Genomic DNA, 23,848 nt, shown 5'->3' with positions numbered 1-23,848 from the left:
ATTATATTGAGGATAAAATTCCATACCTCGACTGGGATTGAACCCACGCCCTCCTGTTTACCAGGCGAGCGCCTTGACTACTACACTACCGAGGCAAGTATATAGTTAGGGTGGTAGGTACCTACATAGGTGTGGGTAGTGTTTGTAGGAAGGTAGATACAAGCCTGAAGGGAAAGTTGATGTTTGATGACTATCCATGAGCAGAGATAGAGAAGCGGAAACCACAATTTTATCATAATTATTTCTACTTTTTAACTCCCATTTTTAAAATATCATTATTCTTTTTTTTTCTAATGTGTAAGATTGTGTATTTTATTTCTTTTTCGTTTATTGTCGTTTAACAATATGTATGAATTTATTTTCTACATTATGCTAACTATATTATTTCCATCTTTCTGTTCCCAGGCGTACAAGAAGCGTCGCACATCCTCAGTGGAGATTACAAGGATTATATCCTTCACCCTCATTGCATGCTCCTTCATCCTGGGTACCTTTATCCTGGCCTCATCCTATGTTGAATCTCAAGCCAATATGTGTGTACAGGTAAGTCTATACTTCATCCTATGTTGAATCTCATGCCAATATGTGTGTACAGGTAAGAACCCACACCCTTCTGATTACCAGTCTTGCTGAATCCTCCTTATCCAAAGGTGTGTCCACACATATGTAGTTGACGGCCAGCGGCCGTCGATTCGCAACATCGATCTATGTTTGGACTCACTTACTCCAGCAGAATATTTGAAGTTTGTATCGACTGAAAAGGAAACAACTCAGATCAGAGATAGAGAAGCGGAAACCACAATTTTATCATAATTATTTCTACTTTTTAACTCCCATTTTTAAAATATCATTATTCTTTTTTTTTTCTAATGTGTAAGATTGTGTAGGTATTTTATTTCTTTTTCGTTTATTGTCGTTTAACAATATGTAGGTATTAATTTATTTTCTACATTATGCTAACTATATTATTTCCATCTCTCTGTTCCCAGGCGTACAAGAAGCGTCGCACATCCTCTGTGGAAATCACCAGGATTATATCCTTCACCCTCATAGCATGCTCCTTCATCCTGGGTACCTTTATCCTGGCCTCATCCTATGTTGAATCTCAAGCCAATATGTGTGTACAGGTAAGTCTATACTTCATCCTATGTTGAATCTCATGCCAATATGTGTGTACAGGTAAGAACCCACACCCTTCTGATTACCAGTCTTGCTGAATCCTCCTTATCCAAAGGTATGTCCACACATAGTCGATTCACAACATCGATCTATGTTTGAACTCACTTACTTCAGCAGAATATTTGAAGTTTGTATCGACTGAAAAGGAAACAACTCAGATCGATGGCATTTCTCTTCTATTTTTTTTTTTTTAATTCTCCACGAAATTCACTATTTTTGCCTTCTTCTCTCTCTTTTTCTTCTTCTTCTTCTTCAATGCTTTCATTGGAAAAAGAATGAAATGAATAAGTAACGAAGCAAAAAGTTTAGCTGTAACCCAATTACCTATTCAAATATTCACAGCACTTCACGCCCAATTATCAGCATTTAAACCGTTTAGCTTGAAAGTTGTTTGGATTTGGGGAAATAGGTTTAAAACTCGATGTTAATGAACTGAAAAACAGAAAGCTTAGTGAAAAATATGGGAAAAGTTAGGGAAAGACATTGGAAATTGAAAAGTTTTTTGGATTTCCGAGAAAAACCGAGGTAAATAAAATATTAATTGAACAAAGTAATTCAATCCTATACGTATTCTCTTTGTTCTTTTCTTCCTCTTTCAATCATTTTAAATTTTTCTTTTTCTTCCTGTTCTTTCTCCTCCTCTTCCACCTTTTCATCCTGATCTCCAATTTCTATATTTCCGCCTCCTCCTTTCCTCCTATTTCTTTCTTTCCTTTATCTCCTGTTCCTAGTATGTATTCTATTCTTTCTTCTCTTCGTCTACCACATTCTTTACAACCTTGACTCTTTTCCTACTGGTCTCCTCTTTCTCTTTCTGCTTTTCCTCCTCCTCTTACTGCTCTCTTGTCTCTTATTTCTCTCAACAGTCTCCGAACTTTTTCTAGGAATCTTTCTCTCACCTTTTTTTCTCCTACTTTGTCTTCTCTTGTTTTTTCCTCTTCCTCCTCCTCCTCCTCCTCCTACTCTTCCTCCTTCGTCTCCTCTTTCTTTTCTTCAAACCCCTTATCATCTCCTTACTTTCAATACCATTACGAAACTTTTCCCATTGTTCAGTAACATTTTCCTCTTCTTCTCTATTTCCTCCACCTGATTTCTTCCTCGTCCCCTTCTTTTTCCCCTTTACCTTTTCCTCCTTTTTTCCCACCTTCCTCTTCATTCAAATTTTCCTTATCTGCCTCCTCCTTCTTCTTCTTCTTCTCCTTCTTTTTCCTTTTCTTCCTCCTCCTATTTTTTTTATGACTCTATTGTTACCTGTTTTTCTGAGAACTGATTGCAAGCTCGTTTATTTTTCCTACGAGCACATCATGTAATAGGGAAGTTGATTCAATTATACCTAATTATTTATCATTTCATTGTGTTAACAAAAGTCATGTTATGATACAATTGATAGGTAAGGGAACAGGTGGGTATATCCAGGTAGGTAGGTAGGTAGGTACCTATGATAATTATGTTCTCAGGAATAATGGGATAATAAATTAATGGGGTACCCATGTTCCATCTTTGATTTCGGGACGATAAGACTATAGAAGTTACAGTTCCCTCTGTCAATCCTCTTTTTTATATATATAAAAAAGCATTGGAAAAAGAATGAAATGAATAAGTAACGAAGCAAAAAGTTTAGCTGTAACCCAATTACCTATTCAAATATTCACAGCACTTCACACCCAATTATCAGCATTTAAACCGTTTAGCTGGAAAGTTATTTGGATTTGGGGAAATAGGTTTAAAACTCGATGTTAATGAACTGAAAAACAGAAAGCTTAGTGAAAAATATGGGAAAAGTTAGGGAAAGACATTGGAAATTGGGAAGTTTTCTGTATTTCCGAGAAAAGCCGAGGTAAATAAAATATTAATTGAACAAAGTAATTCAATCCCATATTCTCTTTGTTCTTTTCTCCCTCTTTTGATCGCTTTAAATTTTCCTTTTTCTTCTTCTTCTTCTTCTTCTTCTTCTTCTTCCTCTTCTTCTTCCTCCTCCTCTTCCACCTTTTCATCCTGATCTCCAATTTCTATATTTCCGCTTCCTCCTTTCCTCCTATTTCTTTCTTTCCTTTATCTCCTGTTCCTAGTATGTATTCTATTCTTTCTTCTCTTCGTCTACCACATTCTTTACAACCTTGACTCTTTTCCTACTGGTCTCCTCTTTCTCTTTCTGCTTTTCCTCCTCCTCTTACTGCTCTCTTGTCTCTTATTTCTCTCAACAGTCTCCGAACTTTTTCTAGGAATCTTTCTCTCACCTTTTTTTCTCCTACTTTGTCTTCTCTTGTTTTTTCCTCTTCCTCCTCCTCCTCCTCCTACTGAAACAGTGTTGCCAACGTAGCTCCGAGCGAAAGTCGTACTGCGCACATGAAATTACCTGTGCGGTAACATTTTTCAAAACTCTTCCTCCTTCGTCTCCTCTTTCTTTTCTTCAAACCCCTTATCATCTCCTTACTTTCAATACCATTACGAAACTTTTCCCATTGTTCAGTAACATTTTCCTCTTCTTCTCTATTTCCTCCACCTGATTTCTTCCTCGTCCCCTTCTTTTTCCCCTTTACCTTTTCCTCCTTTTTTCCCACCTTCCTCTTCATTCAAATTTTCCTTATCTGCCTCCTCCTTCTTCTTCTTCTTCTCCTTCTTTTTCCTTTTCTTCCTCCTCCTATTTTTTTTATGACTCTATTGTTACCTGTTTTTCTGAGAACTGATTGCAAGCTCGTTTATTTTTCCTACGAGCACATCATGTAATAGGGAAGTTGATTCAATTATACCTAATTATTTATCATTTCATTGTGTTAACAAAAGTCATGTTATGATACAATTGATAGGTAAGGGAACAGGTGGGTATATCCAGGTAGGTAGGTAGGTAGGTACCTATGATAATTATGTTCTCAGGAATAATGGGATAATAAATTAATGGGGTACCCATGTTCCATTTATAACAGTCTAGTGATTGAATACCTATTGTGTTTTCATTAAAATGACCGAAAGTTGTCTCAACTGTATAGATCCAAAATAATATCAAGTGGGTTTGGGTTTAGAATTGTCTGTCCACAACTTCAGAAAGGTTGAAAACCCCTGGTCTAGACTAATCTGTTTTCTTCTTTTTAGTTGTTAGGTCATGTGGTGGGTCACATTAGTTGTTAGGTAATGTGGTGGGTCACATTTTATATTTCAGACAGTGGTGGGTCACATTAGTTGTTAGGTAATGTGGTGGGTCACATTAGTTGTTAGGTAATGTGGTGGGTCACATTAGTTTCTAGTCCCCAAAAAATTAATATTTCCCCCCCCCCCCCCCCCTTTTTTTTTTTTTTTTTTTTTTTTTTTTTTACTTTCTATTATTATTTTTTCATCTTCACACAACTTTCTACTTTCCTCTCGTTTATTGCTTGTAAAATGTTCTCTTGTTTTCTTCCCAATAACAACAACAAGAACAACAACAATGGAAACAAGCTCGAAATAATTGTCTAAGGTTTCGGAAAAGTTGGAACAAAAAAATATGCCCCTCGGCACCAGACAAGGTTAGGAAAGAAAGTTTTAGATGGATCCTATGTATTTTTGTCTAGTCGCTTTTTTATTGATTTTATTTAGTTTTATTATTGCCCTTATTTTTCTTCTTACTTTTACGCTATTTTTGATTTAATTATAGGTTTTATTTTTATCAAGTTTTAACTTTGCTATAGCTCTCTAGTTAGCTATCTCACAGAAATCCGTGCAAACTGGTCCACAAAATGAAGAACATATATTATAGCTGGGGTTAAATTTTTATTTTTACTCGAAATCAAAAGATTCTTTGCTATAGATATAGAAATAGCATCAAATAGAATAGACGAATAGAGAATATATAATTATCTAACAAGAAATCGAAGTTGGTAATTTTCGCTACATTCTTTGTCCCTGTAAAATATTGTTTACGGAGTTTCGGACCTAAGGATATTTTTGTGATAACAAATAAAAAAACATCGAAACTAATAATGCTATTATGTATTGGGAAGTCCTTGAAAAGAAAAAAAAAGAAAAGCCATTCAAAGGTCAAAGCTCCATAGATTATACCCGACAGATGTTCTTGTACCATAGTATAATGTATGTAAAAACGGGGTGAATAGAAACGAAACTTCATGTTAAGGTTTGAAGATTTTTTTTTCTTCAATTTTCCTGCTAAAATTTGAAGTCTTATAATTTGGAAGCGTTTTTTTTTTTTGCCCACATTACATCTCTTAGAATTTTAGTTGGAAAAATAAATAATTTTCGAACCTTAACCTAAAGTTTCGTTTCTATTCACCCCACTGTTCCTATTCACCCCGTTTTACTGTATCTATTCTTCTAAGTGGGAAATTCAAACCAGGAAAACTAAAAACATGAATTGTGATGTAATGGTGCTGGTACAAATTATGGGACAAAGTGGGTTTGATGGAACAAAATGGGTACTAAATGATGGGCTTTGGTACAAATTCGCAGCAAAAGTTGTGGTGCTAACTTCACGCACCTGCGCTATTGCACTAAAAATAAAAACATCTGATTTAGTTTTTGTTTACAAGACTGATTTATTTTGAAAGAGGAATAATTTAAATTAGTTTCCGTCAGAGTGCACCACCTATTAAGCGAGATATTGTGGTGTTCCACATTACCAGCATGTTCCATAATACCACCACTTCCTCCCAATGGAAAGAGAAAACTCAATTCGCCATTATGAGAGTTGTACATGACCAGATGAGTGGCTAAGAAGTTTATCGGACAAAAAGAAACGAGGAAGAAGAAGAAGACGACAACGAAAAGTAGGAAGAGGAAGAAAGAGAGGATAAAAAAGGAGTGTAAAAAGGAAATTTATCAGATTTTATAACAAGATTTACTAGCTAGATTTTAGGTAGGATAAGGTACAATTCTTGTGTTTAGTAGGTGGATAGGTTATTATAGGTATAGTAAATCAGTATAATATATCGATAAAATTAGAAGAAAAAAATCCTTCTTATTACCTACAACTGCATCACGAATTCTAAGGGAAGAGGCAATTCTATTCTACTCTACCTAGCTCCATTGTTTTTTGTTTTTTTTTTTACGTTATTTACGACACTTACTAGCCACACCTATAAGATCTGAGATCATAGGTTGATAGGTTTCTGATGCCATAGTAGGTCTTACCTACTATGTGGTAAGCCAAACAACTTACCCACTTACCTACACAATATATCTACCTAGTTACAGTGATAACCGTAGTATAATTTTATGTGGCAACTATAAGCCTGTGGAGCGTGGATTAAATTACCAATACCTAGAGGTGGGGAGAGGGGGTTTTCCCTGGTAATAATCATTAATCTTAGATAGGTCTAGTTAGGCAGGACGAGGAATGAATTAGTAGAGAGAGGAAGACAATCTATGGAAAAAGTGATGAACTGGATGACAAGACAAAAGCTCAAAATGTCGGTAGATAAATGTGCATGGATGCTAATGAAAGGAAAGCTAGTAAACCCACCAACAATTGCTAGGATATATGATAAACCTGTTAAGAAAAAGGACGTACTGAAATACTTGGGAGTTATGATAGATGAAAATAGAAAATTCACTGAACATGTAAAGTATATTAGTGGGAAAATGAGGAAATTAATGATGACACTGAAAGGGTATGTTAAAAACAAATGGGGAAAAATAAGAGATAGTATGAAGATAATATACGAAAGAGCGGTTGTTCCACTGTGTACGTATGCCTGTGAAGTATGGGGACATGTAATGAATTTGAAACATAAGAAAAGATTGGTGTTATCTGGACAGAGGTCTCCTCCTCCTTCTCTTCTTTTTTCTCCTCCTCCTTCTCTTCTTCTCATTGTTTTTCTTTTCCATTTCATTACCTTCTGGCCCCTCGAGCAGTTTGTTTTCAACATTTTCTTCTTTGTACCTATATTATCTCTTCTTCCTCTTTCCGCCCTCCCTTTTGCAAGATCCTTAATTGCAGGCTTCTGTGTGAGAGGGGTTCAGGGGTTCTTGGTTAAAATCGAAAGAAGACAGCTTAATAGTTAGTTTGGAGGGTGTTAGTAGGTACATAATTATGTATTTCATAACAGCTGATATTTTGTGACATTTGTTTATTTTGAAGGTTATTCAAAACAAATAAAATGATTTCAATTCTGATCGTCTCCTAAGAAATGTGAGTTCTTTTCTTTTTTCTGATCTTATTTTCCAAGTGTAACAAGGAATAAACAGAGGGTACTGCGTCCGCCTACCTAAGCGCTAGGTCACGGGTTCGATTCCCTCCCGGGCCGGATTTTATCCCAAAAACAGATAACTTTTGTTCTAGGAACGGCTGGGTTTCTCCTATCCTGTCTTCCTTCTCTCTTCGATTTCCGGATGATAAGACCTTGGCAGTTACAGTTCCCTCTATAGCCGAGTCTAGCCGCTATCAAACCTCTTACAAAGCTTAACCCTTCTTAAATAAATTCCTTCAATTTCCTCTCTCATTTATACTTTCCATTTAGTTCTTTCTTTCCCTCCTATCCTTCTTCCTCCTCCTATTCCTTCATTCTAACTCATTTATCTTACATCAGATTTTCCGCTGCTAAATTTCGACACGTAAAAAAATACCCTCTCTCTCTCTCTCTCTCTCTCTCTCTCTCTCTCTCTCTTACCCTCCCCAATATCATCATCAATTACATTGAAAGAAATTCTCCCCCTCCCCTCCCCTCCTTTTCCCCCCACCTAGATTAGAAGTGGTAATTCGTAATTCCAAGAGGCTTTTTCTATATAACTCATCTCCAGTTACACTGAGAAAAAAAACTAGGGTGCCGGCAGCCCAATCGGGTGACTGGGTTCCGGCACTCTTATGTTGAACTCTATATCGGGAAGCTCGACACTATAATATGTATAGCATTAAAACAGCCAAAATCAGGGGAAGTAACCTAATAATATAGAGTTCTTCCACCCTAAACTTGTGGCACCCTGTCACGCCTGTCACCATTTTTTTCTCTCCAGTGTAAAGCGAAGGAGTGTGGTAAAAAGGAGCCGTTGGACGTCCGAGCTGGCTTTATAACATTCTACCTATATCAGAGAATGACAGGAAAATGTGCTTCGTTTGTCAGATGCTTAAAGTATCTTAAGGTAGCTAAATTATGAGAAAATCAGTCTATTATTAGAATTAGACAGGCTCGAGCTATAGGCTATAGATAGTAGGTAGCTAATAAGCAAATTGGATAGCTAACAGATAATACCAGTAAGTTATTACCAGTTTTTTTTTACTATTATAGAATAGAGATATCAGATAGTAAGTTATTACCAAGTTACACCATTATAAATGTAGATATTACCTATGTTATGCATGGAAATGTGATTCCCCATACTTTTACATGGGAGGAACATGGCTATCAATCTGATGTGTTTTCTTTCGATGTGCGTCACGAAACATAGTAGTTAATGTCTTAAAAAAAAAGATAGGTCTAGTTATAGGGTGCCATCTGTAAAAACTGACCATCGAAATGTCAGCCAATTACCTACATTACTCTTTCTATGGGACTTGGAACAAATAATAAGAACAGAAAAAGAAGGGGGACATTTTTAAGGCCCTACACTGAGAAAAAAAACTAGGGTGCCCGGCAGCCTAATCGGGTGACTTAGTTCCGGCACTCTTATGTTGAACTCTATATCGGAAAGCTCGACACTATAATATGTATAGCATTAAAACAGCCAAAATCAGGGGAAGTAACCTAATAATATAGAGTTCTTCCACCCTAAACTTGTGGCACCCTGTCACGCCTGTCACCATTTTTTTTTTTTTTTTTTTCCGGTTTCTTCCCCCCTAAACTTGTGGCCCCCTTTCCCCCCTGTCCCCCTTTTTTTTTTTTTTTTTTCTCCAGTGTAAAGCGAAGGAGTGTGGTAAAAAGGAGCCGTTGGACGTCCGAGCTGGCTTTATAACATTCTACCTATATCAGAGAATGACAGGAAAATGTGCTTCGTTTGTCAGATGCTTAAAGTATCTTAAGGTAGCTAAATTAGCTAAATTATGAGAAAATCAGTCTATTATTAGAATTAGACAGGCTCGAGCTATAGGCTATAGATAGTAGGTAGCTAATAAGCAAATTGGATAGCTAACAGATATTACCAGTTTTTTTTTTTTTTTTTACTATTATAGAATAGATATCAGATAGTAAGTTATTACCAAGTTACACCATTATAAATGTAGATATTACCTATGTTATGCATGGAAATGTGATTCCCCATACTTTTACATGGGAGGAACATGGCTATCAATCTGATGTGTTTTCTTTCGATGTGCGTCACGAAACATAGTAGGTAATTAATGTCTTACCACTTACCTTGTAAAAATATGCGCATCAAACCAACAAAATGCGCACTTATGTTGAGCAAATTGCGCTAAATTTGCAATCACGCAGACCCACGGTGTGAAAAATTGCGCATCAAAAGAAATCTTAGAAACTAGAAACCATAGGGCGGGAATAGAACCCGCGCTCTAGCACTTACAAGTTAGATACTCTAGCTGTCTAGGCTGGCTCACAATCCCCTTTGCCTTTGCAAGATGAACGAAATACTCGTATGTAGGTACCTACTTAGATTCCTAGAATGAAAATAAATTAAAATACCTAAATGACATGTGGAATAAAACGAGATGATAAAATGAATGAATAGGGAAGCAGGTATGAAGAAGAGAAATTTTCCGTGAAGGCATGAGAAGAATTTGCAAAGAAGAATAGATGTCAGGAAGTTAAGAAATAAATGAAGAGGAGGACGAGAAAAAGTTTAGGTTTAGGATAAGGAGAGAGGGATAAAGAAAAAGAGGAGAGAAAGAGAATAGAAAGGAAAAGATGATGAAGGAAAAGAAAAAGGAGGAGGAGAATGAAAAGATGGAGAACAAACCACTATCGGTTGCTTAATCTTCATTGAATACGAAGAAGGAAGGAAGGAAGGAAGAAGAAGAAGAAGAAGAAGAAGAAGAAGAAGAAGAAGAAGAAGAAGAAGAAGAAGAAGAAGAAGAAGAAGAAGAATCATTAAGAAGAAAGAGAAGACTCGGACGGAATAAGAAGAAAGGAGGAAGAGAAGGAGAAGAGGAGGGAAGGAGCAATAACCATCAAGTTAATGATCATGAGCCAGAATGGGAAAACTTTAGGCTCGAGAAGAAAAGAGAAGAAGAACAAGAGAAAAAGGAGGAGAAAATATACGGAGACAAAAAACTTTGAAAGTTTCGTCCTGAATAAGAATTTGCTTCCAATACCAAATAGTTCTATGTTTGAGAAGAGGGGGGGGGAGAGGGAGATTTCATAAAGAGAGGGGAAGTTTAGGAAGAGGGGGGGGAGGGAAAGATTGAGAGGAAGGGAAGAAAATTTAGTTCCATCTCTCCCCACTTTAGGTATGCCTCCCCATTCTAATATTCGTAGGTATATTCAATTCATCCATTTTTCCCTACCTACCGATATAAACGAAAAAAAGTTGGCACAATTTAATAGATCAGTTGCGCTTACAAGACTAACATCACATGTAAGTACATATAATTATAGCAGGCTATAACACTATAGCAGTCTGTATAGGAAAAGTGACAAGTACTGTACTGGGAGTTTGTTTTGATAACACATCCTAGGATGTTATCTAGAATCTAGAGTAAACTTCTCGCCTCAAGGTGACAAACTGAGTCAGTTGCAAAGAAATTACATTAAATACTCTAAATAGTAGGTAGTATCTAATCGTATTTTATTTTTTCTTTACAACAGGTGGGGAAAAGAGGTCGGATGTTAGCTTGTTTTGTAGCGAGTCTGCCTTGTAAACACTAGGTCGCGGATTCGATTCCCGCTAGTATCTAATCGTATTTTATTTTTTCTTTACAACAGGTGGGGAAAAGGAATTTTTCTTTTTCTTCTACGACTTCTAGATCCCGTGATATTTTATCGTTATGATTATGGAACTTTTCATCAGGGAAGGTTTCAGTTTTGTCAGATCCATCAGGGCCTCACGAGACTACACGTATTTGAACAGGTAATGCGGAAAGATTGCCTTCTGAATGCTGCTGAAGTAAAGGAAGAAAGATTGCCCTGCGTAAAAAAAAAGAAACGAAAGGTAAACTTGTCAGTTCTACCTCCTACTTTGGCGATATGAATAAAGTTAATAGGTACTGGGTTGTAGACTAGAATATAAGATTAAACCAATAAAAAAGATAACCAGGATCACAGTTTTGTACTTTTGTCAAGCCACTAAAGGTATTATTGCATTGGGTTAGAGATAGTTTTAAATTTGACAGTCCTCACCATAACGTATCTATACGTTATGGTCCCCCACATTGATGATCAGTTCACGTTTTGATTAATATGGGGGACCAATAGCATATGTAAGTAGCTCATCAAATTCCCCTGTGAAATCGTGCCCTGCCTGAACTTTTACGAAATTGTACATTTGAGCCCAGGCGTTCAAGCCTGACCCTACTCTTGTGCACATATGGAGACAATATTGTCAAAGTTACGAGAGGAGTACGAACAAGATATCCAAGTGGTGCTTTCCCCCATTTGTTTTTATTGGTCTCCTGTATGTTGCTTGTGCTATCTGGAGATACAGTTGCCTAGCAGTTGAAAGCACTGCTGGTAGTGTTTGAAAATCCATCCTAAAGTTCAAAGGTTGAACATTTTCATAATACCTTTACCTATACTTGTCCTATAACACATTTTCACTTTTCTCACTTCTACAGGTCTTATCGGATCAGATGACCCAGTCTAATTCCAACAGTATCGAGGATTTCATTAGTCCATCTAATAGATCAGGTTTTTTTTTTTTTTTTTTTTTTTTTTTAAATACCTATATACCTATATAACAAAATACCTATATAAAAAAAAGGTACATAGGTATCCATACCCAGCTTGGCACAATATTCACCATAGTCCATACTGTCAGAGACAGGAATACTCATGTAGGCAAATTCAGATGATACACCAAATAGGGATTGGATTAGAAATATAAAATAATAAATGGGGACTACCTAATTCAGGACAGACAAATATTATTTTCGACATAATATTCAACCTTGTAACTTGCCTAAAAGTACGATTAGACGATATTGAAAATTTGTTACCTAGTACCTACCTAATCAAACTTTTGATGTAAGAAATTCTAATTTATTTTGGGAGGGACTTCCTTGTTCTCCCATTAGCACGCCCCCATAAAAAATCTCAAAGCTTCCTCCAATATTATATTACCTATGATTTAATTACCGTGCCTATGATTTTATTAAACCTTTCTGTTCCATAATATAATACCCATATTTTTCATTCTCACAGAGATAGGCACTTCCCCATACTTTACGATTCACAGCACGTTTCCCTCCCTCCTGCACATCTCTCCCTCCTACTCTTTCCTCACAGCTTCCCTAATACTTCCCCTTCCTAATATGAATACCCCCTACCCGTTGCTTACTCCCAATTAAAATTTCATCGCCGCTGCTTTAGCAATAGGCCCTGATGATTAAAATTTTATTAGAGAGCTCTATGGGAAATTGTTTTCCTATAGCTCCCGAGCCGGGCTTTTATGATCCCTCTCTCTCTCTCTCTCTCTCTCTCTCTCTCTCTCTCTCTCTCTCTCTCTCTCTCTCTCTCTCTCTCTCTCTCGCCTCCTCTTCTTCTTCTTCTTCTACCTTTTCCTCATTGTTTAATAGCTGTGGGATCTTTTGTCTACTCGGAGGACCAATGAAACTACTGCTCTATTTTGGACTCGTGTGGTCTGTGTCGTAGCATGCCCGTCCCGTAGTATGTGTACGAGTATATTTACCATCAGATGGACGAGAAGAGAAACACCTCCAATTAAGTGTTGAGTCAGCAAGAAAACACCAAAATCGAACCCTTTAAAAAAATTGCAATCGAAATTCGAGTGCAATTTTTTTGATCAGTGCTGCTCTCTCTCTCTCTCTCTCTCTCTCTCTCTCTCTCTCTCTCTCTCTCTCTCTCTCTCTGTATCTCTCTCTCTCTCGCCTCCTCTTCTTCTTCTACCTTTTCCTCATTGTTTAATAGCTGTGGGATCTTTTGTCTACTCGGAGGACCAATGAAACAACTGCTCTATATTGGACTCGTGTGGTCTGTGTCGTAGCATGCCCGTCCCGTAGTATGTGTATGTGTACGAGTATATTTACCATCAGATGGACGAGAAGAGAAACACCTCCCATTAAGTGTTGAATCAGCAATAAAACACCAAAATCGAACCCTTTAAAAAAATTGCAATCGAAATTCGAGTGCAATTTTTTTTAGCTTCCCCCAGCCCCCAATGCCAGAAGAAAGACGCTTCCCTCAACCACAGGCCAGTTTCGTAGTTGAAGAGAGAAGAGCGCCCCAGCCTAACCCATTCACCCCAGAAGAGAGACTGACAAGCAATCGCGTTACCACTGGACAAGTGCCCCTAAAAGATCACCCTCTAATTGAAGACTTTCATATCAGAATGGTCACTTAGGTCTTCTTTAAAGCACACCCTTCAATATTCTTTTCTCTTCTCCTATTCCAGGAACACTCCAGCAGTGTCCAGAGCAACGCTGAACCCCTGAGCCGGGAATCCCCCTCATTCCAAGCACTCCAAGTTGACCCTCTGGTATCTGTCTATAATTCCAAATTTTTTTGTCAGTGCTGCGACGACGACATTCGAACCCGGAACCTTCTGCTTGACAAGCAATCGCGTTACCACTGGACAAGTGCCCCTAAAAGATCACCCTCTAATTGAAGACTTTCATATCAGAATGGTCACTTAGGTCTTCTTTAAAGCACACCCTTCAATATTCCCTTCCAATAAATAGAGAAAGAGAGAGGCTTGGAGGAGATATAAGTGAGATTAGTGAGATTTGAGGAGAGGTATTAACATGAATGTTTATCTTTTAGAAATTCCCTTCCCTTCTCTTCTCCTATTCCAGGAATACTCCAGCAGTGTCCAGAGCAATGCTGAACCCCTGAGCCGGGAATCCCCCTCATTCCAAGCACTCCAAGTAGACCCTCTGGTATCCGATGAATCCAAACAACAACAGACACCCATCCAGATTAAGATGCCAGTGCAGATTGACTTTGATGATTTGGCTGCCGTAAGTGATGACTTTTAGCCTTTGACCATCTTATAATATGGCCGATTTTACCACAGAAAGTTTACACAATGTTTGCCCAGCACGCGATTGCCCAGATGGTGTCCCATCTGGATACCTGCCATGTGCAATGTAGCTTAACTTCAGTGATCCGTCGGAAACTGGTGCATCCAACGTACTATCGCCGCTAGCATGCTAACCCATGCTCGATGTGTGAAATTTTCTAGAAAAGATAAATGATCAGTCTTCTATTGTGAGCTCCCCATTTATACCTATAATTTGACAAACTTAAAAAGCTCAAGATTCGTTTCTCTTCAAATTTAATCTGCTAATTTTCTACTAATCTGTAAAAATGTTAAAATAGATCAGTTTTTCAAGCTGTTTTGTAGGTTAGTATGTCCCTAAAGTTTCTCATCTTGTTTTGCAACTTTTGGGGTCATTAGGTCAACGATTTCGTGTTAGTGCACGTTTGGGAGTAAAAGTTTTCACTCAGAATGCAGAAGTAAACATATTTTTGGCATCCGTATTAAGTTATTAAGGTCAGGATTGACTTAGTACGAGTATAATACAGAGGTACTTAGGTATGTACACAGGAAAAGGCGAAGAAAAAGAGGAGAAGAGAAGAGCACTTACTACTAATGTGTTATGTGCTTTGACTACTTAGGATAACTACTTTCTTTAGTTCTAACTATCCTTAGTTCTAATTTCGAATTAGAACACAAACAAGATCCCTTTAATCTCTTTCGACTTGTTTTTTAGATAGCACCGACCTTTTTCTTTGCACTCAGCACCTCTAACTCCAAGTGCAGAGCCGGAAAAAATTCAACTCCACCGGGAATCGAACCCGGGATCTCCGGCGTGCAAACCTAGAAGTTTCTTTCTTGGTCTCCCATCACTTGATCTTTTGACAGATAAATTCCTGGATATTTTCGCAAATTTCACTCCTTTAGGGGTGACATTTGCGTAAATATCCCGTCAAGGTAATGTCAATGGACCAAGTTGGGAGAGATGTTCTAGCGTATGTACAAATGTACATATATCGAACAATAAAGCATCTTAAAGGCACAAGCAATTCAATTATAATTACCTATATATTCATATATTTTTTGCGCATTTCCGCAGGCGCTCATCGAGAAGAACCAGAAGGCGCGCATGAATTGCGTCATCGAGAAGCGCAAGTCCGAGGAGATGATGGACCATAGCGCTAAAACTGTTGCGCTACCATTCGGCGTAAACGTAACTACAGATCCGCGCTATGAGCATGTCACTGGAGAGCGCATGGTTATCTTCTGTGAAAGCGGAAACGATGAGAAGTAAGTTGTTGGGTGGAAGAGAGAGTCCCTCCGGAAACTGAATTGATTTCCCGCCATCTTGAATGTCCTAAATTGAAATGATTTCCCCTCTTCAAGATGGAAAGCCGTCTTGGATTTCGTATGGTTTAGTACAGGTGCGCTACAACGCCAAAAGAGGGGAAATGATCTTCAGAAGAGTGAAAGCGGAAACGATGAGAAGTAAGTTGTTGGGTGGAAGAGAGAGTCCCTCCGGAAACTGAATTGATTTCCCGCCATCTTGAATGTCATAAACTAAAATGATTTCCCCTCTTCAAGATGGAAAGCCGTCTTGGATTTCGTATGGTTTAGTACAGATGCGCTACAACGCCAAAAGAGGGGAAATGATCTTCAGAAGAGGGGAAAATCGGCTCATTTTCCGGAAGGAAAATCAAGACATTTGAAATTTGAACGTGTCGGGTCACACATCACCATCACCACGACGGTGCTGGTGTGGTTCGGCCTTTGTCCCGACCTTTATTAGGATTAAACTACTGGAGATGTTGTTCCTGAATCACATACTTGTACCTACGTGATTAATTTATTATGAAGAATATGAATTCAAATTCTTCCTAATTACTTTCCGAATTCACCCAGACTTCCGCTAGCATTTTGCAATAAAACTTCCTGAACAATAAATAATATAGGTACCTACCTACGTAGCAGGGCCGAGAAACAAAGACGAGATTGCCATCATGATTTCCGACCTCCGATAGGAGAGGAACCTGAAGAAGAAGGCTTAGATAAGGCCCTGGTACATAGATATACGTATATGATCGTACTCGTATATCATTGATTTACGATTTACTGAGGCTACAAATTTAATGGATGACATGACATTAAGACTAGCAAACAGTCCACTGAGGTCAGTTCATAGGTTATAATCCTACTTCATAAAAGTCCCCCCCCCCTGGCCCTCTCCAAAGGCCATTACTATCGAAACCTATTAAAGTCGCCCAGCATTACGAATCTTATGAGTCCATAAAATCAAAGCTCTATTCCTTATCAACTGTCTCGACCATTTTATCTGCCTTCAACCCTTTTATGTTATCTTTCAACCCAGCCTCTGGAGTTCAAATGTGTCGTAACTGGAGATTAATAAAGAGAGGGTTAGTGAGTGAGTGAGTTATAAAAAGAACTACTCTTTTCAGTGGACTACTGAGTCAGTGTCAGTGACTGATGCGATCCTAACTCCATACAGGCGTTAATTAGAATTACTACTTGTTTTATGGCCGCTACTCACGCTCAGACCGGCTGGTCTCAGTGTGGCTGGCCGTAGATTCTGAGTCATTGACTGAGTAGTTCGTTGAAAAGAGTAGTTCTTTTAATAACTCACTCACTCTTTACACATCTCTACAAAGAGATGTGTAAAGACTTTCCGTTGATCCCAAGCATTATATTTACTTCTTACTCAAGTCTTCGCTCAGACAGTGCAGATATCCTGATGTAATAGTTCTAAGATTTATCTTTGTCGTATTAATATTGTACCCATGTACCTATTTGGCTATGATATACAATTATACAGGCTTTCAAACGTCGATAATTTTATGCTGGACCGAGCTTAAACGATTTACTAATGATAAATCTAATGGTCTGATTCGCAGGCCTGAGCAACCAGCCGCTGCACAAGCCGCCCCTGTGGTAGCTGCCATGCCTCCCATCATCCCGAACCAACCACAACTCCACCCTCTCATGTTCGATCAACCTGAACGCAAACCATTCATCCAACCTCAACGCATTGTCCTCGAGAACGTCAACAGAAGACAGCCACCCTTCCTGCCACCCTTCGAGGAGAGGAGATTCCCCCAGCCAAACCCATTCATCGTTGAACAGCCAAGGTTCTCACACATCCAGCCCAACCCTTTCTTCGTTGAGGAGAGAAGAATCCCACAGCCTTTCATCCCTGAAGAGCGCAAGTTCCCTCAACCTCAACAAAATGCCATCATTGTAGAGGACAGAAAATTCCCCCAACCAAATCCCTATCCTTTTGAGGCTAGAGGCTTCCCCCAGCCCCCAATGCCAGAAGAAAGACGCTTCCCTCAACCACAGGCCAGTTTCGTAGTTGAAGAGAGAAGAGCGCCCCAGCCCAACCCATTCGCCCCAGAAGAGAGAAGGTTCCCAGAGGAAAGAAGATTCCCCCAGCCACAGGCGAGCTTCATGGTTGAAGAGAGAAGACCCCAAGCCATTCCATTCGCCTTTGAGGAGAGAAGATTCCCCGAAGAGAGACGCTTCCCCAACGGATTTGTACCTCAGGAGAGAAAATTCCAACAACCCCAACAGAATGCCATCCTGATCGAAGACCGCAAACCCAACCCTTACATGGTTGAAGAGAGACGATTCCCACAACAATTCGGCCAAGAGGAAAGACGTTTCCCCCAACAGCAATTCGCTCAGGAAGAGAGAAGATTCCCCCAACAGCCATTTGGCCAAGAGGAGAGAAGATTCCCACAGGCACAAGCCAGCTTCATGGTGGAGGAACGCAGAATCCCTCAACCCCAACAGAACATGTTCACCATTGAAGAGCGCAAGCCTCAACAGCCAAACCCTTTCCTTATGGACGAACGCAGACCATTCCCCAACCAGAACCAAATCATGATCGAAGAACGCAAGCCACAATTTGAGCCGCAGATCATTTTCGACGAGCGTCAACCACCACAACCCCAGATGCCCCAGGCGACCCAAACCAAATCCATCTTTATTGAGGAACGTAAACCCCAGTTTGAGCCATCCCAGCCGATTGCTTTCGAAGCTGCTGACAGGAAGATGCCCATGGGTCAAGGTCAAGCTATGATCCTGGAGAATGGAGACAGGAAGCAGGGAGGACCCATCACTATCATTGCGCGGGAGGAGCATATCATTCCCGTCTACCAGAGAGAAGCTGAGGCCCCACCCCCAGGTTAGTGGACACTTTTTTCAAGAGGTTTGATAGAGGTATTTGTAACTGCCAAGGTGTTATCGTCCCAAAAGGAAAGTAAAGAGAGGAAGACAGGATAGCCAACCGCTCCGAAAACGAACCCTATCTTTTAAGGGTAAAATTCACCCCGGGCCAGAATCAAGAGACGTTACCCTCCATGCTAACTATGTAGACTCAGACTGGCAAGTGGACACTTGATTCTTATTCAAATACTATCTGAAAGAACTGAGTTCCAAGTTAGAGGTAACTCATCTCTTTTGCATTGTTCCTGTTTGGTTATTCCGTGCTAGCTTTTGAACGGTTTGTCCAATTGGGATGAAAGTTGGGAGACCGATCAACAGACGAAGGAAATTTTCCAATTAGATTTTCGTCAGAAGGATTTTCTTTTTTTTTATGTACCCTAGAGCAGGGGTTCTCAACCTTTTAGTAAACATATATGACTGCGTACCACCGGTTGAGAACCTCTGCCCTAGAGCAAGGCGAATTACTCTCTTGAATTATCGTACCTATGAATGTGTAACAGTTAGAGTTGAATGAAACTGATGTAAGGCTCTTATCTTCTATAGATTTTCGTCCAATGGCCCACTTCCTCTTTGTCTTTCCTATCTCCTCCCCACCCTTTCTCCTTATCTCCCTTTACCGTAATTCTCCAAATTCTTCATTTTTGTACACCTTCCTCTCCCCCCCATCTCACCACTTTACTTTGTAGCTAAACAATCTAGGTAAACATTATATCCTACGTTCTAATGTAATCTAGGTAATAGGTAAACTTTAGCTATCTAGGTAATACATAGGTAGTAGTTATAGGTAAAGTTTGGCTAATAGGTAGTAGTTATAGGTAAAGTTTGGCTAATAGGTAATAGTTATAGGTAAAGTTTGGCTAATATAGGTAATAGTTATAGGTAAAGTTTTGTCAAAGTGGGAAGATTAAAGTGAGCAAACTTTCTCGAAATAGCTTTTAAGTTTTTCAACCACCCTTCCATCCTTCGTCGCATCTGCTCTAACTTCGTCGCATCGTCCTTCCTTCGTCTCATCTTCGTCCACTACGTTTAATTATAGTACTCTAATAGCGGTAAAAGCCTATCCCAAGCTTCTATCTCCCTCCTTTTATTTTTCAAAAAAAAATTTTTTTTTTTTTTTTTTTTTTTTTTGACGTCCAAAAGAATTTAATAATTTTGCGACGAAAAAAAAAAAAATAAATAAAATTGAAAGGAAATAAATTTCGCCTTTTAATTCCTTCTTTTTTTTTCAACTTCTTCAAAACTTTAGTTTTTCTCTAATTATTTTTTAATGATTTTATTTTTTCACTCGTAATTCATTTGGAGAGAGAGAGAAAGAGAGGGAGAGAGAGAGAGAGAGAGAGAGAGAGAGAGAGAGAGAGAGAGAGAGTTGACAATGGAATCTGACTGCAAATTTCAATATTTTATTCGCTGAATTTTTCATCAGGACGTGTCAGATGTTCAGCAACGGGAACTGTGGTAAGTAGATGTTTGGGTGACGGTGGATTTTTATTCATTTGTTCATTTAGGTTTTTATTTATTTTTAATTTTTTTTTATTTTTATTTATTATAGAGAATAGGAAGAAGAGGAAATATAAGAAGTAAGAGGATCCCCCCTCTTACTTCTTATAAGGAAGTATTTAAGAAGAAAGAATGAAAGAGGATAAGAAGAAATAGAAAAGAAGTGGGTAAGGAGGAGCAGGATAAGAAAACGAAAAAGGATAAAAGGTAAAGGAGAACAGAACTCTCTCTCTCTCTCTCTCTCTCTCTCTCTCTCTCTCTCTCTCTCTCTCTCTCTCTCTCTCTCTCTCTTACTTTCTCTCTCTCTCGTCCAGGTCATTTTCTTCTTCGTTCTTTTCCTTTGCTTTCTTTTCATCCGTCTTCATTTTATCCCCTTTTTATCCTTTCTTCTCCATCTCACATCCTACTAGCTCAGACTGCTTTTTCAGTTTCAACTCACGTACCTTGTGTTCTGTTTCGGTTAATCTTTTCCACACTGCAAAACGCTTTCCTATTTCCCGCAACACAGATTCCGCTTTGTAGATAAAAAACATCCTGCTTTCTTCTTAAACGTATAACCCCGTTTTCTCGTTCTTGGGTAGTCTCCCCCCTTTTATGTGGATTTTGGTGTTTGTAAATTCTTCCTGTTGCTTCAACTGCATTTACCTACCTCCGAACAGTGCAGATATCCTGATGTAATAGTTCTAAGATTTATCTTTGTCGTATTAATATTGTACCCATGTACCTATTTGGCTATGATATACAATTATACAGGCTTTCAAACGTCGATAATTTTATGCTGGACCGAGCTTAAACGATTTACTAATGATAAATCTAATGGTCTGATTCGCAGGCCTGAGCAACCAGCCGCTGCACAAGCCGCCCCTGTGGTAGCTGCCATGCCTCCCATCATCCCGAACCAACCACAACTCCACCCTCTCATGTTCGATCAACCTGAACGCAAACCATTCATCCAACCTCAACGCATTGTCCTCGAGAACGTCAACAGAAGACAGCCACCCTTCCTGCCACCCTTCGAGGAGAGGAGATTCCCCCAGCCAAACCCATTCATCGTTGAACAGCCAAGGTTCTCTCACATCCAGCCCAACCCATTCTTTGTCGAGGAGAGAAGAATCCCCCAACCTTTCATCCCTGAAGAGCGCAAGTTCCCTCAACCTCAACAGAATGCCATCATTGTAGAGGACAGAAAATTCCCCCAACCAAACCCCTACCCTTTTGAGGCCACAGAAGACAGCCACCCTTCCTGCCACCCTTCGAGGAGAGGAGATTCCCCCAGCCAAACCCATTCATCGTTGAACAGCCAAGGTTCTCACACATCCAGCCCAACCCTTTCTTCGTTGAGGAGAGAAGAATCCCACAGCCTTTCATCCCTGAAGAGCGCAAGTTCCCTCAACCTCAACAAAATGCCATCATTGTAGAGGACAGAAAATTCCCCCAACCAAATCCCTATCCTTTTGAGGCTAGAGGCTTCCCCCAGCCCCCAATGCCAGAAGAAAGACGCTTCCCTCAACCACAGGCCAGTTTCGTAGTTGAAGAGAGAAGAGCGCCCCAGCCCAACCCATTCGCCCCAGAAGAGAGAAGGTTCCCAGAGGAAAGAAGATTCCCCCAGCCACAGGCGAGCTTCATGGTTGAAGAGAGAAGACCCCAAGCCATTCCATTCGCCTTTGAGGAGAGAAGATTCCCCGAAGAGAGACGCTTCCCCAACGGATTTGTACCTCAGGAGAGAAAATTCCAACAACCCCAACAGAATGCCATCCTGATCGAAGACCGCAAACCCAACCCTTACATGGTTGAAGAGAGACGATTCCCACAACAATTCGGCCAAGAGGAAAGACGTTTCCCCCAACAGCAATTCGCTCAGGAAGAGAGAAGATTCCCCCAACAGCCATTTGGCCAAGAGGAGAGAAGATTCCCACAGGCACAAGCCAGCTTCATGGTGGAGGAGCGCAGAATCCCTCAACCCCAACAGAACATGTTCACCATTGAAGAGCGCAAGCCTCAACAGCCAAACCCTTTCCTCATGGAAGAACGCAGACCATTCCCCAACCAGAACCAAATCATGATCGAAGAACGCAAGCCACAATTTGATCCGCAGATCATTTTCGACGAACGTCAACCACCACAACCCCAGATGCCCCAGGCGACCCAAACCAAATCCATCTTCATTGAGGAGCGTAAACCCCAGTTTGAGCCATCCCAGCCGATTGCTTTCGAAGCTGCTGACAGGAAGATGCCCATGGGTCAAGCTCAAGCTATGATCCTGGAGAATGGAGACAGGAAGCAGGGAGGACCCATCACTATCATTGCCCGGGAGGAGCATATCATTCCCGTCTACCAGAGAGAAGCTGAGGCCCCACCCCCAGGTTAGTGGACACTTTTTTAAACAGGTTTGATAGAGGGATTTGTAACTGCTAAGGTGTTATCGTCCCAAAAGGAAAGTGTGAAGAGAGAAAGAAGACAGGATAGCCAACCGCTCCGAAAACGAACCCTATCTTTTTAGGATAAAATTCACCCCGGGCCAGAATCAAGACACGTTGTAATGTAATGTCCATGCTAACTATGTAGACTTGGACTGGCAAGTGGACACTTGATTCTTATTCAAATACTATCTGAAAGAACTGAGTTCCAAGTTAGAAGTAACTCATCTCTTTTGCATTGTTCCTGTTTGGTTATTCCGTGCTAGCTTTTAAACGGTTTGTCCAATTGGGATGAAAGTTGGGAGACCAATCAACAGACGGAGGACTTTTTCTAATTTGATTTTCGTCAGAAGGATTTTCTTTTTTTTATGTACCCTAGAGCGAGGCGAATTACTCTCTTGAGTTATCGTATGAATGTGTAACAGTTAGAGTTGAGTGAAACTGATGTAAGGCTCTCATCTTCTATAGATTTTCGTCCAATGGCTCCTCACTTCCTCTTTGTCTTTCCTATCACCTCCCCACCTTTTCTCCTTATCTCCCTTTACCGTAATTCTCCAAATTCTTCATTTTTGTACACCTTCCTCTCCCCCCATCACCACTTTACTTTGTAGCTAAACAATCTAGGTAAACATTATAGGTACCTACGTTCTAATCTAATCTAGGTAATAGGTAAACTTTAGCTATCTAGGTAATACATATAGGTAATAGTTATAGGTAAAGTTTGGCTAATAGGTAAACGTTATAGGTAAAGTTTTGTCAAAGTGGGAAGATTAAAGTGAGCAAACTTTGTCGAAATAGCTTTCAAGTTTTTCAACCACCCTTCCATCCTTCGTCGCATCTGCTCTAACTTCGTCGCATCGTCCTTCCTTCGTCTCATCTTCGTCCACTACGTTTAATTATAGTACTCTAATAGCGGTAAAAGCCTATCCCAAGCTTCTATCTCCCTCCTTTTATTTTTCAAATCCAAACTTTATCTCAGCCAGCCTAGTTAGCTTAGTTGGTAGTGCGTCTGCCTTGTAAGCGCTAGGCCGCGGGTTCGATTCCCGCCCGGGGCGGATTTTATCCTGATGGGATAATGTTCGTTCTCGGAAACGGCTGGCTTTCTCCTATCCTGTCTTCCTTCTCTCCTCGATTTCGGGACGATAAGACCATAGCAGTTAAAGTTCCCTCTGTCAAACCTCTTAAAAAAAAAAAAAAAAAAAAAAAAAAAAAAAAAAAAAAAAAAAAACAAAAAAATCGGTCTCGATCCTCAAACTCTCTCCCTCTTCTCGCTCCGTCCTCCATCTCTCCCACGTCTCTTTCCATGCCTCGTGCTTCCAAATCCGATGATGTCGTCCCTTCTTCAAAAAAAAAAAAGACCGTGAAAGGGAGCATTTGTTCAGAGAGAGAGAGAGAGAGAGAGATAAAGACAGAAGCAGAAAGAGAGGATAGAAGACAGAAAGAGAGTAAACGAAAGCAGCAGAGAAACAAATGGCAAGATAGAA

General features: G+C 39.7%; 1 protein-coding gene across 1 annotated transcript in view; it reads left to right on the top strand.

The window, feature by feature from the left end:
* Positions 1-405: 405 nt before the first annotated feature.
* The window catches only part of LOC103519537 (titin-like), a gene marked incomplete at its 5' end in the record, with an annotated part of 27,600 nt that continues 4,157 nt past the window's right edge, over positions 406-23,848 (top strand). Inside the window, 5 exons of the mRNA XM_008484626.3 lie at positions 406-543; positions 990-1,127; positions 14,024-14,188; positions 15,308-15,498; positions 17,118-18,409. Of these exons, the coding sequence (XP_008482848.2) occupies positions 406-543; positions 990-1,127; positions 14,024-14,188; positions 15,308-15,498; positions 17,118-18,409 (1,924 nt within the window). The remainder of the gene's footprint in view (positions 544-989; positions 1,128-14,023; positions 14,189-15,307; positions 15,499-17,117; positions 18,410-23,848) is intronic.

The sequence above is a fragment of the Diaphorina citri genome, unplaced genomic scaffold (assembly GCF_000475195.1).
Source record: "Diaphorina citri unplaced genomic scaffold, Diaci psyllid genome assembly version 1.1 scaffold2780, whole genome shotgun sequence".
Taxonomy (NCBI): domain Eukaryota; kingdom Metazoa; phylum Arthropoda; class Insecta; order Hemiptera; family Psyllidae; genus Diaphorina; species Diaphorina citri.
The sequence above is the reverse complement of the archived record's forward strand: the minus strand, read 5'-3'. Positions and strand labels throughout refer to the sequence as shown.